Below are 18,202 nucleotides of genomic sequence, written 5' to 3'. Positions count from 1 at the left end.
ATGGGCATGGATCAGCTACAATCAAGCCTGATTGGCTTAGCTCTAATAAATCATATGGCTCAGATCCATTGATAATTAAATCCGACCCACATCTATTGGACATTTATACTTTGAACAACTCAAGACTTGATCTCATACAACAAGGGCATATAGGCATCTCTCAAGAGTCCAGTCTCACCAATCCCATATCATTCGTCCCTCATATCAATCTACTTTTTAGTTTAGGCAGATTTACCCTAAACAATTCTATACTTAGTAGTGGAGCTTATATGAATGAGGCTTTAGAGGGACATAATGATCGATGTCGCAAAATATTCCATTTGGATAAACCTATTTTTGTGAAGTTTTGTGAGATTCTCAAAGATAGAGGGTTGGTACAAGATACCTGTACTATTAGTGTACAAGGAACAAGTAGGAATGTTTTTGTATACCATGAGACATTGTGCTTCAAATCGAATTGTCAAGAACGATTTCAACATTCTGGTAAAACAATTAGTTGCCATTTTCACAATGTTCTAAATGCAATTTTATCCTTATCAGAAGAGTTCATTCACCCTCCTACAGCTAGTACGCCTCCTAAGATTCAAAACAATGAAAGGTTTTTCCCATTTTTCAAGGTAACTTATGAACATCATTTTTAGTTTGAAGTCATGTGTTTTTCATTTGATATTATGTATCCTGATATGGTTAACTATTTGAAAAATTATAGGATTGCATTGGGGCTTTGGATGGTACTTGCTAACCTTCTACTAAATCAGCAAGTTAGCTTTCGATAGTAAAAACGATATCACATAAAATATTTTGGTGGCTTGTACTTTTGACATGCAAATTTGCTATGTATATGCTGGTTGGGAAGGCTCGACAACTAATGCACATCTGCTAAAATCTGCACTAGATTTCCTTACCTACCTGAAGGTATATATGTTTATATTGATTTATAATTTATTTCATATGCATTCCACGTTATCAAATTATTATTTACTTCTAATTTTGTTCCTGAACTAGGCAAGTATTATGTTGTTGATGCTGGGCATGCAAATACAAAAAGGTTTTTGGCTCCTTATTGAGGAGTTCAATATCATTTGCAAGATTACAGAGGGAGCAAAAATCTGCCAAGAACTAAAGAAGAGTTGTATTAACCATAAACATTCATATCTTAGGGTATGTTTGTTAACTGTAGGGTGGCTAATTGTATTTTCCCACTAGAAGTACCATTTGCCAGTGTTTGGGTGTATTTAAGGGCACTGGCAAACACTATTTGGAATTAGTCCGCAAATCAAATTATCCCACTAGAAGTGGGAAAATAGAAAACACCTCCCCCCAAAGTTGAATTAGTCACTCGGTATTTTCCCACTATGGTAGAAAAATAGAAACAACTCTCCATCTCGATCTCTCTTCTCTCTCTCACTGCCGCCTCTCATCAACTTGCTCTCTTTTCAGGTATTCTCTCTCGCTCTCATCTCTTATATTTTTTTTTCTCTTCTCTCTTTCTCTCAATCTCTCTTTCTCTCTCAAACTCTCGGTCTCTCTTTCTTTCAATCTCTCTGTCTCACATTTTTTCACTGTTTCTTTTTTGTTTATATCTTTCTCAGATTTAATATTCGTTTTCTAGCTCCACCTCCAGCTCTCGCCGAGCACCATCAGGTAAGTTTTGGTTTTAATTTTGTTTTTTGGGTTTTAATTTAGTTTGTTTTCATTTTGGTTTTGATTTTAAAGCCCTACTAATGTTTGAGAGATTGAGAATAAGTCGACCTCGATTCCTTTTAATTTTACGATGGAGAAAAAAGAAAAAGAAATAAATTGTCATTTTGAAGGGAATCATATAATATATCCCATCCCAAGAATAATGAACTAGTCGTGGGCTCATGGCACCAATATCAACAATAAAGAAGTTTACATGGCATCTTTGCTATGTCCAGTGTCCACTGCTTTCATCACACCGTCCTTAATCCAAAAAGCATATAGCAACCCACAGTCTGACACCATTTAAGTGCAAAGGTTGTGAAGAATGTGTTGGGATAGATAACATTGTTCTCATGTTGAGGCCCAAAAGAGCATCTCCCATCTTCTTAATCAGTAACTACTAAGTACCATCCATTGACATTTAATTTGGCATTTCATCACTTCTATTTATTCGCATTAACAGACACCAAAATAAAGAAGACCAAAATACTCACGTTTCATGTACATGTACGTATCTACTAGTCAAAACTCAAAACTTTACTACTAAGAAAGTTTAAAAAAAACAAGGTTATGGTTCTGGAAAGCTAGAATATTTATATGCTTTCATTGTTGTTTCCTATTGCTATTAATTAGAATCTCATTGTGCAATTAATTAATCTTGGTTTAGTTTTGATTTATGGGTTGTAATTATTTTTAGAATGGTTTATTGTTATTGCTTTGTTGGTTGAATACATTAGATGTATGGATTGTTGTTCATGCATGTATGTTTGTATCAATTTATTTGTTTCGTTAATTGAGTACATGAATTTGTATACTTCATTAATTTTTTTTTTTTCTTTTTGAGATATTGTAGAATGATTACCGAACGTCAGCGTAGGTTAGTGGCATTTCTACTTATAGTTATAAGTGCATATATGATGATGACATGGTGGTATAGGAGAATGTATATGGGGAGGTATAGGCCTAGGCGTAGGGCTCCCCCCGCTCTTATTAGAGGTCCTCGTAGGAATTGGGATCAAGTGCGGAGAACTGTATTGGGTGTTTGTATCAATTTATTTGTTTCGTTAATTGAGTACATGAATTTGTATACTTCATTAATTTTTTTTTTCTTTTTGAGATATTGTAGAATGATTACCGAACGTCAGCGTAGGTTAGTGGCATTTCTACTTATAGTTATAAGTGCATATATGATGATGACATGGTGGTATAGGAGAATGTATATGGGGAGGTATAGGCCTAGGCGTAGGGCTCCCCCCGCTCTTATTAGAGGTCCTCGTAGGAATTGGGATCAAGTGCGGAGAACTGTATTGGGTAGGATGTATATAAGCACTGACAGATTCTGCCACGAGCAATTAAGGATGAGACGATCAATGTTTCGTCGCTTGTGCACTCGTTTGCATGGTCATGGTCTACGTGAAAGCAGACATGTTACATTGGAAGAGCAAGTTGCCATATTTCTCAACACAGTTGGGCATGACATGCGTAATCGGAATGAAACATTTCAATTCTTTCGTTCAGGAGAAACAGTTCACCGTTATTTCCATCTTGTGTTGGATGCAATCCTTTGTTTATTCAGAGAGTTAGTAACAAATGCTACCACTGATAACTCTCCTCGCGAGTGTACCAACACACATCATTGGCGTTGTTATTTCAAGGTCAGTTAACTTTTTAGAAAATGGATAGGATCATTCTGATTTCAATGTTTAATAGTTCAATAAATATTTATGAAGTTTTTTGTATTAGGATGTTGTGGGTGCGGTTGATGGTACACACTTTCCAATCAATTTACCACTAGCGCAACAGGCTAGGTATCGTAATAGGAAAGTTGTTATAACACCCCGTGTTTTAATTCGTTTATTTTCCTAATAATAATATTAATAGATAATAGATTAAATAAAATAGGATAAGTGTTAGTGGAAATAGGAGACGTGGGTTTATGGGATAAACCTTTTTCCCTATTTCGGGGGTTTTGTTTTTAACAAAAAGAAAACAGAATAGAGTTTTCTCACGAGAGTTTCTGGGGAAAAACCCAGCGAGAGTTTTAGACAGAAAAACGGAGATTTTTCTGAAAGAAGAAAAGGAAGTTTTTCTTGTAGCTGGCTGATAATCGGAGAGCGTTGCAGGTGAGTAGAGTTTATCTCTCACCACTACTAAAACTAAAATTTTTGTCTGTTTATATTACTTAATTTACCTGTCCGGCTATATAAGTTTTGCTCGTTCTTCCAGATCGTTCTGTTCGATGTCGATATATTCTGTCGGCTGTCGATATACACTGTTATTGTGAGCAGTTTATTTTTCTTATTTTTTTCTCGTATATAGACACAGTCACTTCAAACCATGTTCTGTGCGTTTTTCATGTTCTGCTCGTCTCTTCAAAAATTATTCTCATGGTTAGTGGTTAAAACTTGTTAGATTTCAGGACTATCCAAAGACTCGTAGGTGGTTATTAATGGAGGCGTGAGCCCCAAACCTCCTCCTCTGGCCTGTAAATGATTAGAATGGTAATACTGTGATACTGTGGTGGTGTTGGGTTTTTGTATGTTTTGAACTGATATTTGGTATTGTGGGTTGGGAGTTTGATGGTTTGTTTGGTTGTGGGTGTGGGGCTGTCGAGTGGGGGCAGTGGAGCTTGAATAACCGTTAATGGCAGCCAAGAAATCGCCAGTAATAGTATGTAACTGTTATTGTTGGGTTTTTGTTTTTGATTGTGGATGATTGGGTGGATGTTTGGTTGTGAGGGGGTGTGTTTGAGGTTGGTATGAGGGCGGTTGAAGCTCGAAGCTCCATCAATGGCGGTCGCGATATTCTAGATCTAGATTTGAGGATGAGTATTGATGTAAGGAGTTGGGGTTTTCGCGTTTGTTAATGTTGTGGGGGTTTTTACCCTCTCCATTTTCGGGTATGTTTGGAGGGGTGGCGATTGGAATTGTGGTGGTCGGTTTTGGTGGCTGTTGGAGGAGAACTGGTGAGAAGATGATGAACAGTATATTTCGAGTTTGGGCTTTGGGCCTAATTCCTTAGTTGGTTTTGGTTGGGCCAAAACCTTATGGTTAGCTGGGCCGAAATGTTTAAGTTAGACTTTGGGCTTTAGGCTGTGGGCTTTTGGGGTTAGATAAGTTTGGATTGGTTGACTGCTGTTGACCCTTGGCGGGTGACTTTGACTTTGACCAGAGTTGACTTTGACCAGAGTTGACTTTTGACTATGGTTGACTTTGATCAGTTGACCCAATTTGACCTTTTAACTCGGATTATGATTTGGGTTATTAAGATAGGTCTAGGGCTATTAGCATACTTGACTTTAAGCTAAGACCTCTATATATACGTGTGTTTGGGTATTAACTACTATGTGATTTTGCAGTATTTATGATACGCAATGCTATGACACTTAGACATCCATAAAACTAATAACGCGTAAACCAAAATTAATTTAATCAAGATACTCATTCGTTCTCTGAAATGATATATAAAATAAATTTCAATAATGCGTAAACAAAATGTACCGCACTCTTTTAGAACTCTCCATGCCTCAAGTTTTGGAATTGGGTTTTATGACTGTTGATGTCATATGATAGGTGGGCATTTATTGAATGTGCCATAAATGGCCCGTTAGCGTTATCTATGGGTATTCATTGAATGTGCCATGAATGACCCGGGTATTCATTGAATGTGCCATGAATGACCAGATTGTTTAGACTACCCTAGAGAGGAACTAAGGTATTAAGCCTTGCGTTAGTTGTATTCCTTGAGTGTACTGAGAATGTAAGGTTGGGTATTCCTTGAATGTGGCGGGAATGACCTAAGGTACATAGGTTGTGAAATATGTGTATAAGAAAAGTAATTGATTAATTAATAAGATAAATTAATTTGATTGTCTTGAGTGTGCTTGGGTTTACTTTTGAATACCTATAGGATATCGACAAATGTTAGAAGTTCTAACTTTCTTTTGCAGGAGGGTAGGACTAAATAACATTTTGTGCAGGGACGCGGTCCTACCCTTATACAGCGGCGGATATCGGTAAGTTTTAATTCCGGTATTTAGATATTAAAACGAGATATTAGAATCAGTTAAGATAATAGAAGTTTTGCTTGGGAAGAACTATGCCGGGTGAGATGACGGAACTACATGTCTTCCAAGCTGAGAATAATTAAGTTATGGGAAGATATAAAGTGATTGTTTGGATAATTAAAGTATGATAATGTTTATATGTGGTTAGTCTACTCATACCAGCAAATTCCATTTTGCTGACCCATGTTTGTTTTGTTTTGGCAACGTGGGTGTGTTCTTGGGAACATAGGTGGAAGGCAGTGGAATTGCGGCGTGTGATTTGGATTCTTGTCTGGAGCAGTCCGGGAGTTTATTTTTAGGTCTGTTCTTTTTGGAAGTATGTAATAGCTTAGTTCCTATTCATATGACATGAGAATACGATGTTGAGGACCTTTTATTCTTAGAGTTTTATATGATGTTTTTGAACGGAATATAGTCTTTAATAAAGTGATGGTTGAGAAATTTTGGAGATTTTTGTTGTTAAGATTCTTTATGATGTGGGTTTTAGGTTTTGACATGTGTTGTATCCACCCCGTCATAGCCTGGGTTTTTAGACAATTGAATATAGTGATGTTTGAGATATTTATATTTCAAATATTCATTTTTTTAATTGTTTAGAAATTCGGGCTGTGACAGTTGTCGTGACCCAAAATGTGTTAGTATCTTGCACATTTGACATGAGGTTCACATACGTACTAGCAGGGTGGGAGGGATCAGCACACGATGGACGGTTGTTGAGGAGTGTTATGGCTCGTCCAGGGCATAAGCTTACTGTTCCAAATGGCAAGTACTATCTTGCGGATGCTGGATTTGCTTTAGTGTCAGGGTTCCTCACGCCTTACCGTGGTGTACGGTACCATCTTAGAGAGATAGGTGAAGTTTAACCTCAAAATCATAAAGAACAATATAACTTTCGCCATTTATCTTTGTGTATTGTTGTTGAAAGGACAATCGGTCTCTTGAAGAAGCGATTTGCCTATCTAAGGCATGCAGTTTTCCACTATGTCAAAACACACACAAAGGTTATCCTTGCATGTTGTGCATTGCACAACTTCTTGCGAGAAAAAGATCCTGATAATACATCGAGTGACGAGGAGCTCACTTATGATGAGGAAGAGGCTGACAAATCTCTAAATGCTCCAAATATAAATATTGATACGCAACCAAGTATTGGGTGGACTAATTTTAGGGATGAGTTATCAATTGCAATGTGGGAAAATAACGAGTGATGTAATAGATATTATGATTATATGAGTGATGTTTTTGTAGTAGACTTATGATTTTATTAGAGTGTTTTTGTAATAGACACTATTATGTTTCAACTACTTATAATGTTTTATTCATATGCAATCTTTCTTATTTGTTACCTTGATATGTTACTATGTTATGTTCTTTATTGGTCATTGCTTCAAACTAGGTATGGTTGGAAAACAGAAAGAAGTTGTGAAAACAAGATCGCCCCAAATTAGATGGTATCCCAACATGGAAGCTATCTTGGTAGAGGTGTTGTTAGAGGAGTTAGCTACTGGGGGCAAGAGGGCAGATAATGGGTAGAGGAAAGAGAGCTTGAAGCGTACTGCTGATGAGATCAATACGCGACTTGGAATGAATTGTGTTTCAGACAATGTCAGGTCGAGGTTGAAAACAATGAGACTTACTTGGCAAGTTGCGAAACATGCAGTTGAGGCTAGTGGGTTTGGTTTGTCTTTCAACAAAGAGACCAAGAGAATTGATGCAAATGAGAATGCATGGGAGAGTTATGTAAAGGTAATAAAATAATATCATTTTTTTTATTAGAATTTGGTTTTGGATGTCATATTAATTGGTATATTGTGGGATTTAGGCTCATCCGTTGGCAAAAACTCTTAGGCAAAAATCGTTTTCTTACTATGACAAATGTTGTCTCATTTTTGGGACTGATTATGCAACTGGAGAAGGGGGCAATAATGGGTTCGATAATGACATGGTAGATGGTGGTAAGTTGATTGGATGTAAATAGAGTTGAATTTTGTGTGTCTAACTAGTTTTGAAATTAACTTTTTGTTTCAATTTCTTGTTTAGATGATTCTAGGCAAACCCAAGGAGATGGGGGTGACGATTCTGATGCTGGTGAGTCCTCAGCTTTTGGTACTCCCTCAGATGCTGGTGGGGATACTTCTCAAACTGAGAGTGGTCCTAGAAGCACTACACCTACTGCTAAGAAGACTAGGAAGTCTCGATTCTTTGAGGATATACCCGAACCCCCTTCGTTTAAGGTGTTAACTGAAGCGGTGGCGAAAATTACTGAGGCCCTCAAACCAGAACCACGAGAAAAAGAAGTAGACCAAATAGATTTGTTGAAGGATGATTTGCAATCTCTTCCTTATATGTATCCTGAGCTTTTCTTAAGGTCGCTTGACTTGTTGGTTGAGAATGATAGGCTTATTAAGGTCTTCTTGGGCCTTAAAGAGGATATCAAGGCTTCATGGTTATTTAGGAGGCTAGAACAATGCCACATTGTTTTTTGGTTTATTTCTATGTTTGAACTATATGCTTTTGTCACATTATTGTTAAGTGGTGGACCGATATATTATTGTTAAGTGGCATTGTTGTTACTTTTGGATATTTTATTGTGTGATTGTTGAGTCTCTGTGTGCGTGTAGTGTGGTGGAGTTGTGGTGGTGTGATGCTACTGCTGTTGTGCTGCGATGCTACTGCTGCTGCTGTGCTAGTGCTGATTTAGTGTGTGTGATGTTGCTGGTGCTGCTGTGTAGTGGTGTGTGTGGTGGAGTTGTGGGGGTGTGATGTTGTGCTGCGATGCTACTGCTACTGCTGTGCTGCGATGTTGCTGCTGCTGTGCTGGTGCTGATTTAGTGTGTGTGATGTTGCTGGTGCTGCTGTGTAGTGCGTGTGTGGTGGAGTTGTGGTGGTGTGTTGCTACTGCTGTTGTGCTGCGATGCTACTGCTGTTGCTGTGCTGCGATGTTGTTGTTGCTGTGCTGGTGCTGATTTAGTGTGTGATGTTGTCGGTGCTGCTGTGTAGTGTGTGTGTGTGTGCTGATTTAGTGTGTCCTGCTGGTGCTGTTGTGTGTAAAATAATAGACATGCTATTTCCCATGACAAGAACACATTCATAAGATCTTGTATTTTGGGTGACTTCTCTCACCTTCAAAATTCTCCATTCTAATTGGAGGTCTCACTCTTTCTCCTAATATCTCTACAAACTTTTTCTAAAGCCTGTTGTATCTTGCGAATTTTCTCCTCCTCCTCGATCAATTGTACTTCCTTTAGCTCCATTGCAACTGCTTTCTTTTTCAACTCAAAAAACTATACTCTTTTGCTTCATTTCCAGCTCATACTCGTGCTCTTGGAGTCCAGGTAGCACTATGTTCGTCATCGAATCATTGCAAAAGAGTAAAGGACGAGTATCAGATATGATAAGGAGGAAAATACTACAGCACGACTAGAAATTTGCACAACAAAGCGGTACATTTAAGGAATGTAAAAAAAAAGTATAAAAAAAATACAATCTAGCGTGGAGAATAAAATATTTACTCATCAGCATGAATGTAATCTTAACTAATGAAGTAAATTTAGACAAGACTATAGAAGGTCCATTCCAATGATATTACCATATCTGCTACTAGTAAAACTACATGAATGATCCTAACACCTTGGTCAAATTTAAAACATGTATTTAATTTGTATTTAAAGATGAGTTGTATTGTCCTTAATTTTATTTAATTTGTATTTAATTTTATTTTTTGTTATACTTCATTGAGTTTGAAAACAAAAAAAAAAAAACTATCTCCAAAAAGTTGAAATATCATTTGCCATTGGAAAAAAACCATGTAAACAAACACTGACAAAGCTGACAAATCTTATATTTTCCCACTATAAATTTTTGCAAACAAACATTGGCAAATTGAAATTTTCCCATTAGAGATTTGCCTGGCAAATCTATAGTGGGAAAATACTGGCAAATCTTATATTTTCCCACTAGAGATTTGCCAGTTAACAAACACACCCTTAGAAAATGTCATTACTCGTTGTTTTGGAGTTCTTACATCTCAATTTTTTATAGTTAAATATGTACCAGCCTACCCATTTAAGACGCAACATGATATCGTATTTGCAGCATGTGTTACACAATTACATTCATATGGAAAGGAAATATGATTGGATTTTCACAAGGTATGAAAAGATGGCGGATGGAAACATCCCAAGTGAAGGAAATGACCAAGTGTAGGTGGTTGTATCACGACCAAGCTTCACTACTAAGGGATTTAATTGCATGCGACTTATGGAGTGCAAGAGACTAACCATACTACTGATCATTTTTATGATGCGGTTGTTTTTAACTTGGGTGTCACGAAGTACTTGTGATTTATAGTTATGATATTTCTTTTGTATTGTATTATCCAAGCGAGTTTAATTTATTATGATTGGTTATCTTTTGCAAACACAAATTTTAATCAAACAAGATTATGAACATGTTTAATTAGCAGAATGTACCAAACTACCAATATTGAGTAAACAATTTAATAAAAATTTTAAGCTTGTTTAAAATTTGGACTTGAAAGAAACACGTTTGGTTCGTCATTTTTTAAGAAAAACATTTTCTGATAAAAATAACTTTTAAGACAAATCTCAACCAAATATGTTTATTCAAAACTTCTTTTTTCGAATAAATACTCTTTCAGAAAATACTTAGAAAAAATGAGATCCAAGCAACTCACTAAAACTTTTGGTAAGTTCAGCTCACTACAAAAGTTCCCTGAGATGACATATTCAAGACACGGAATTACCGAAAAACACAAAACCGCCATTCCCACCATTCATTCACCAAGGTACCTCCATACTACAAAGAAGTCCGATGTATGATGCAAAAAACCGAGGGGGGGATATGATTACATTTTTCCAACAATTGGAATGCGCTACTTACAAATTTGTTACGAAAAAATTTCATTTATCCATTCTGTATTGAACACTTTTACATATTCAAAGACAACAACGAACTTACAAATCTTAACTGGTGACCTTAAGAGTGATATTGTACAAAAGAATTTGTATATGAGCTGCATTAAATGTCAATGCAAACGTATGGGAGCAGGAGCAAGTTGAGCCCTATGGATAGAGCAACTCAAGTTTTCTAAAGAGTTTTCATACCGCAAAATTGGTTGATAGTGCATATGCAAAAGAATTTGTTCGCTGCTATCATTCCATTGTACTCGTGGGTGGGATCCAAATTAGTAGTGACGACCACAAGCATTCTACCTAATCCGAGTCTGAATCAATAGATAAGTACAATCTTGGACGTACAGACCGTGGTTGGCGAGGGTGAGAGAAAGGGCCACCAAACCTTTGTTTGTCTGTGATTGCCCTTCCAGACCTGTCATCACTCATGCTAAGAATCAAAGAAGCTGCAATGGGTAGATGCATAGAACATGAGTCACCACCCTCCCAAATATTGTTGATGTAGGCAATAGCGCAAACAAACAAAATACACAAGTCACATTGTAATACTCCTGTTTAAATTTAGTGTACAAAATTATTTATTTTATAATTTTTTATTTTTAATATATTGTTGATTATGTTTTAAGTTGAGTTTTAAAATCCAAACCAAATATGTATGTTTGACCTTTTTTTTTTTAAAAGAGGTTAACATTTTAATGGTTTAAAGAAAAATGTTTTGAGTTTCAAAATATTTGAGTAGAAATTTGATTAGTGAGGAAAGATTTTCGGAGAGAAGGAATAGTTTTGTTTGCAAAGGGAAAACTATGGGAAAGAATTTTATTAAAATGGAAAGATCTTTACATGAGGGAAATAAATTTTAACATATAGGGAATATTTCATGTTGTAAAGGAAAGGTACCGATAGAGATTTTATTTACATGGAGATAACTATATTTACGAGAAGGAGAGGAGAAGTTTTTGGTTGTTTAAGGAAAACATGGTAGAAACTTTATTAGAACGGAATGCTACATATTATTGTAGAGAAAAAATTCGCCTCCTAGACGCTTAGGAGCGAAAAGTCTCATAAGCACCCATCCACCATCTTTTAATTATTGATTAACTATATTTAATTAAAGTCTAACTAAATATTTGTTTTATTCTCTCTTCAAATCATTCCATTTTTTTATCGACAAATCTTTCCTTTCTTTCTGTTTCCATAAAAAAAATTATCTACAATGAAAAATTTGTGTTGGTAAAACCAAAAAATAAATATAATAAAAAACCTTGTATAATAAAATGAAAACTACTCACATTTATGAAAACGAAACTCTTAAATTTTATCATAATCATTGAAAAAAAACGTAAATGCAATTACAAATTACAACTTTATTACAACCCAAAATACTGATGATAATAGCAAATAAAATTGAGAAATTTGTGCTGTAATTGAATGAAGGGTTATGAAGGAGAACCCCTTGAAAAGTCTACAACACAAAATTAAAAATTTATTTGCAAATTTCTTAATTTTTAATAGAAAATAATAATTTATTATTTTTTTTAATAGAAACACGGAGAAAGGAAAGATTTGTGAAAAAAATAGAATGATTTAAAGAGAGAATAAAATAAGTATTTAGTTAGATTTTAATTAACTATAATTAATCAATAATTAAAATATGGTGGATGGGTGTTTAGGAGATTTTTCGCTCCTAAGCGCCTAAAAGCAAATCTTTTCTCCACATGGTAGGTACCAATGTCATTTTACTTTTATTTGCATAAACTTAACTAATATTGCATAGTCCTTAAATAAGGTTTCTAAAACATAAAAGAGAACAAAAAAAGAGGGCTGCATAGTGAGTAACCATTATTTTTACATTGAAGTTCTCAAATAAACATTTTGTTGGTTGTTTTGTTAACCGATGACATGAACATGTCAGATTATCGGAAAAAAAAAGACATGAACATGTTAGATTTTGAATTGAATACAAGATATAAATTAAGTGGTTGGTTTTGTATGGGTGACTTTATTTTATTGATTTTATTAGCTTGTGATATATGTGGAAATTTTAAAATCTCTTTATTAAGATATGTACTTGGTGTTTAAATTGTGTTTATAATGAATAAGAAAGTATTTTGATGTGAATAATTGTATATATATATTTTTATGTTATATAACAATTCTAAAATGCTATGTTGTACAGCAGTTTCAGAACAACGATAGACATTTTATTCTGGGCCATTTGGCAACCATTATTGTAAGAACTAATTTTATTCTTAAAATCAATTTTCACATAAATGATTTTGACTTAAACCTTTATGACAGAAATGATACCTAACAATCAAGTACAAAACAATTTTTGATTTAATGACTGGAACAAATATAGAAAGAAAATTACTAAAAAAGAAAAAATGAAAATAAGGCAACTAATTTGAAGAGGAAAGCTCCACAATTTTTGTTTATCGTTTTTTTTTTTTTTTTTTTTTTTTTGATTTAATTGATTATCTCATTTTGAGAATGAAATAATGGTTTCTAAAATTGTCTACCAAACAAGTTTGTTTATACCCAAAAACAATTGTGATCACCATAATAGATTATTTGTCATATAATGCATTATCATAATGGTTGCCAAATGGCCCCTCTGTATGATGTAATTTCTACAAAAACAAAACTGAAAACAAAAAAAAAAAGTTCCGAGTGGAAGAACCATTGAAGTTCATTGAAGATTTTTTCGTATAAGACTAGATAAGCTTGATTTAATTAGAAACTGAGCACAACTGTAGAGAAACTAAATGCCTTATTAATAATGAATTGGACGCTAAGGCATATCAGTAGAAGAACTAATTGCCTTATTTATTGTATGTATGAACATGTTATTAGCAATGTTATTAGTCGGAAGTTAAAACACCTCGGATGAGAAACTAACTGCCTTATTGATTATGTATACATATGTAGTAATTTGGCTTGAGTTTACGACTACTCACACCTGTATTATTTTATACACCAGCTCTATTTCATAATGCTGACCCAATTTGCATGTTTGCTTATCAGTGTATTCTTAATGAACGTAGTAGATAAGTCTGGACATTATTGACGTTGAAAGAGGTTGATTTGTTTGGTTAGGATTTCAATAAAGAATGAGTTTGTTTTTTCTCTCGAGGTGTTGTTGATTTTCATTGAAGGCAAAGAAAGCTGTATTTTTTTGTAATTATATAATATGAAGAGTTCTTCAACGAAGTTTGTAACTTTATCATATTTGAAACCTTTTATAATAAGATGAATGGTTTTAAATGCAACGATATTAGTGGTTTCAAATTAAACTATGCTGACTGTTCTTCGAAAATCGGGTGTGCTTTCACACCTCGAAAATCGAGAAATTGGGTACACAGTGTTATTCAATTTTGTAGAAATTCGGGCCATGAAAGACATACTTCCTATGTCTCTACCACTACATTATGATTTTGTTAAAAAAAAACATTTTTCCACTCCAAATTACTGATTATATAATGTCACTTTAGAGGAAGAAAACAAACCTGTGTCAGCTAGGGTCTCCATCCTACCCTCCTTAGATGCATATTGTTGTCTTCTGCCAGTTGAGTCCCCATGGTCAGAGCCACCACCACCAAGCCTAAGAGATATCCAGTCCTCAGTACGTAAACCATTTGACATGTCAGCGTGTACTCTTAAATCAGCTTGCACAGATGAACCAGTAGGACGAGCAGGAAGGAAAATTTGAAGAGAAGGATCATCCCCCCCAAATGCCAAGGGAGTTTCAACCAATCCGTCATTTACAGTAGTACTTGTTGGACATACTGGATATGGAACTAGCCTTCCACATTCAGTAGTGTCTGTACCCAATGCATAGCCATTCAAGGAAGCAGGACATGGGTTAGAAGTATGCTGCACATCTACTATAGCATCTGAGACATCAGCTTCTGCACCAAATAGTTGGAACCCTGTGCCACCTTGTGTTCCAGATGTCATTGATGGCCAAGGAGGCATCCCAATCTCGTTGTCATTGCAAGGAAAAAGACATATACCACCACTGGTACTTACACCTGGATCTTCTGGGTAGGAGTTTGGAAGTCCAGGTGTGGGAACCGAGAAGTGAATGTCAATGGCATCCGCTTGACCAGTTGCATAAATAGCTTCAGGAGAAACAAGATTCCCATTGTCATCCTCTGAGTCGGTGAGAATGATTATATCTGCATTTGTACTAGGGGCCGAGTGCTTTCTATTTGTAGCTCCATAAGCTGATTCAAAATTCATGGAAACAGAATCAAGCTCAATGCCATTGTTAGCAGAGAAACAATATTGCCCAGCACCATCTTGATTTACACTAGGATCTTCACCTTCTCTGCAACTTCCTGTAGTGCTATTGGTCATTGGCATGATCTTATGGCTTTGATTTACAAATTTCTGCTCAAAATGATTTTCTGAAGATAGAGAATGCATATTTTCAGGTTTGCTAACTTGCCAAATCTCATTATGATTCTTCTTAATTTTCAATTTCAGACTAGTATGACCCTCAGAACCTCCTTGTTTGATCTGCTTTAAAGTTTCCAAATCGGGTTTTATGTCTCTGTCCGGGATAACACAAAGTGAACTGTCTGGGAAGTGCCACTGCAAAAGATCATCCGAATGTTCATCGCCATTCTTCACACGCCACGAACCATCAGGCTTCACATCTATCTCAGTTACTTCTTCTCCACATCCCCGCAACTATCCAATTACAAAACCAGTATAAAAGTTTTATTCCCAATAACAAAATATAAAAAGGACCCAATATAAAATGTCAAAAGCAAGGGAATGTCGTAGTTCGGCATAGGAGCTACCATAGTTGTGATTCGATTAAAATAAGGATCGATGATTAGATTCTCCAAAGAATAGTTCTTCAGGCAAATTGGACATTGCCACTACAAGCATAAAAAGGTTTGTTATATGATCTGGGTAAAAAATATATTGAAAACTGTGTAAAATGTCAAATTGCTACCTTCCTAGAGCGTTGGTTCAGCTCCACAAATGTATCAAGATCAAAACAGCCCATGTGAGCACAAGGTTTAAACCTCCCAACAATCTTCATTCTGGACCCGCTCATCTGCCAATTGTAGGGATGAACCTCATAACTGTTAGTGCAATAAACATGTGCACATTTCAAGCTCAAATTTATACTGTATTTGGCATTCAAAATGAGCAATGGAGCGGCAAATATAACTATATAAGAACATAGCTATTAGCATTTTAGACAAAACAAAATTGCAAACACCCGGAGGACCAAAACAAAATTTTGGTCCCACTGGGAAGTAGCATAAGATCTTGGACACAGACCCAACCGGAAGAGAAGAAAGGTAACCTTACTTAACCCACCCAATCCAAACCCAAACCCACAACTCCATTCTATTTAGACAGGCCAGTCTCTCTACTAGTAAAAGTCGGACGTAGCTTACTTTCGGGTCAGGAGTGAGTAGTTGCTGCTAGCCTTGTACAGAGTAAAATAATTAACAATCTAGTTTTTTTTTGTTTTTTTTTTTATTATTATAATTGATCAACAATCTAGTTAAAACAATAAGAAAGAATGTCCTATGCCATCGTTCTTTTTTTCAGCAAAAAGCACATCTTGAAATACCAAAGAGATACAGTATCAATCACTCCATTAAAAAGTTCATATCCAATCAAAAGCATTGAACCAAAACCACAAGTCCACAACTAGTTGAAAATAAAGTCAAGTATCAGCTCTGAGCAATTAATAAGGTCGACACATTCCAATCATATCAAACATGATGACACACATGATATTACAGAAGCACCAACTCGATGGAACAAAATTGATGATGACAAACAAGAAAAAGTATAAAATACGTGAAGTGAAATTGACTGATGCGCCTATTGTTACATGGCTACAAAGTTCCAACAGGATATCCTGAGAGCTCTTGGATACTGGGAGACGTCTGTGTTAGCACCTGTGATTATAAAAGCTGGTCCCAACTCCCACAAATCCATTTACCAGTCTAGTTATTTAGTTAGACCGGGTTAACCGTTACCATAGAAATCATTATATGAACCCAAACATTGGCGATGCGACACCCAACAAATACTGCAGAGGTACTCGATTATCAAAATAGTGTAGTGAATAGTGATACCGTATGAGGGTTGCCCCACAACGGGGGTAGAACCCTAAAAACATTAAAATGATCTATCACTTAATTGTCGGGGAGTTTTAAGAAAACTCCCACTCCCGTGGATGAGGACAAGCTTTGGGCTTGGGCCTTTGGGTGGCAAAGTAGTATGTGGTGGGTCGTTAAAATATAGTATCAGACCCGCGGACAGCTCCCTCCTAAGGTGGTTGGACTGTGATGCTCTATAGGTTTTCAGCTCCATATTGAGTAGGGAGCCGTCTCAAATCCTAAATACATTGTCATGACCACTTGTGTCGAGGAATTCTAAGAAAAATCCCATACCCATGGATAGGGCGAATCTATGGGTCAATACAATGTCTTAGTAATATTAGTTTGCGTCTTGCAGGTTTATATTATATAAGACCAAGTAATAACTACCGTGATGCTCTCTTCTCTTCTTTCCCTCTCCTTATTCTCCTTTCCCTTTCTACGATATGGTATCAGAGCATCTCTGATTCATCTCTCCTGCTGAAGGTAGATCTTTGCCAGATAAAATTTGCGCACTAACAGAGGCAAGTTCTGCTTTGAGTCGAAACAGAAATTTGGTAACCCGAAATTCTTCAGGTTGTTGACCTAACTTTTCAAAACCTTTCGTAAGAGACTCATAGACGTTCAACTCTTCCCATAGACCTATCAATTCTGAATAATATTCAGCAACTAGTTTATCTCCTTGCTGCAATGCGATTCCAAACAAGACATAAATACGTGAGATGTTCTTATCACCACAATACATCATCTCCTGCAAGCTCTCCAAAAAAAAAATCAGAATCCAAGTAGGTAATGCTGTTGACAATTTTGGGTTCCATGCTATTCCAGAGCCATGTCATTGCCTGAGCATCTTCTTGGTCCCAAGTATGGAAATCTAGAGCCTTTGAATCAGTTGGTTTTGTCAAAAGCCAAGCCTTCTCATGCATGCAACAATCTGTATTCCATGATCCCTCTTCTAGCAGAGGGGATCAATCTGCTCTTTTCACTCCTAATAACCAAGGTGAAGGATTTCCTAGTGGCCGTGGGGGTCATGGTGTTCAGGATAGTGGAGGAGGCCATGGTAGAGGCCAAGGAATTAAAAAGTGTTCTCATTGAGGTCGAACGAATCACACTGTCAATTACTGTTGGGAACTCCATGGGAAACCAGCATGGGCTAACTAGCTTTTACGGAGAAGGATAAATCCAGTTATGTTTCTACAAACTCTGAGCAGGTGATAGTATCCAAATCAGAGTATGACGATATGCTAAACAAGCTGCAGATTTCGAAAATCCCGTCCTCCTGCATTGCTACTCTTGTCGACCCAGGTATTACTTGTCTTAACTCTACATTATTGGCGACTTGAATTATTGACTCTTGAGTATTTTGTGGTGAGATGGGATAG

The 18,202-nt window shown here is 36.1% G+C and overlaps 3 protein-coding genes across 8 annotated transcripts in view; 2 read left to right on the top strand and 1 right to left on the bottom strand.

Moving 5' to 3' along the window:
* The first annotated feature begins 269 nt into the window (after positions 1–269).
* Positions 270–6,957, top strand: LOC147487844 (uncharacterized). Its single transcript, XM_086574154.1, has 7 exons — positions 270–617; positions 710–731; positions 1,006–1,048; positions 1,593–1,644; positions 3,427–3,448; positions 6,347–6,581; positions 6,675–6,957. Exons 1-7 carry the CDS (start codon positions 270–272, stop codon positions 6,955–6,957), a joined length of 1,005 nt encoding a protein of 334 aa, XP_086430280.1.
* Positions 3,672–11,001, top strand: LOC147487843 (uncharacterized). 6 transcript variants are annotated; one of them, XM_086572212.1, is made up of 5 exons: positions 3,672–3,806; positions 5,979–6,048; positions 7,146–7,495; positions 7,572–7,704; positions 7,790–8,330. In XM_086572212.1, the coding sequence occupies exons 3-5, from the start codon at positions 7,334–7,336 to the stop codon at positions 8,305–8,307; spliced, it is 813 nt and encodes a 270-aa protein (XP_086428338.1). In that variant the 5' UTR covers positions 3,672–3,806; positions 5,979–6,048; positions 7,146–7,333; the 3' UTR covers positions 8,308–8,330. The 6 variants fall into 6 exon arrangements, with proteins under 6 accessions (XP_086428338.1, XP_086428336.1, XP_086428337.1 ...); XM_086572210.1 differs by lacking the exon at positions 3,672–3,806 and adding an exon at positions 3,882–3,963; XM_086572211.1 differs by lacking the exon at positions 3,672–3,806 and adding an exon at positions 3,947–4,073.
* Positions 10,655–18,202, bottom strand: part of SIZ1 (DNA-binding protein with MIZ/SP-RING zinc finger, PHD-finger and SAP domain-containing protein) — a 32,819-nt gene continuing 25,271 nt past the window's right edge. Inside the window, exons 14-17 of the mRNA XM_086572208.1 lie at positions 15,650–15,754; positions 15,492–15,572; positions 14,190–15,378; positions 10,655–11,129 (exon numbers count right to left, since the gene is read on the bottom strand). Coding sequence (XP_086428334.1) covers positions 10,984–11,129; positions 14,190–15,378; positions 15,492–15,572; positions 15,650–15,754 — 1,521 coding nt within the window. The 3' untranslated portion in view covers positions 10,655–10,983. The remainder of the gene's footprint in view (positions 11,130–14,189; positions 15,379–15,491; positions 15,573–15,649; positions 15,755–18,202) is intronic.

Source organism: Coptis chinensis, chromosome 7 (assembly GCF_015680905.1).
Source record: "Coptis chinensis isolate HL-2020 chromosome 7, ASM1568090v1, whole genome shotgun sequence".
In the NCBI taxonomy this organism is placed as follows: domain Eukaryota; kingdom Viridiplantae; phylum Streptophyta; class Magnoliopsida; order Ranunculales; family Ranunculaceae; genus Coptis; species Coptis chinensis.
This window is presented reverse-complemented; position numbering and strand designations above follow the sequence as displayed.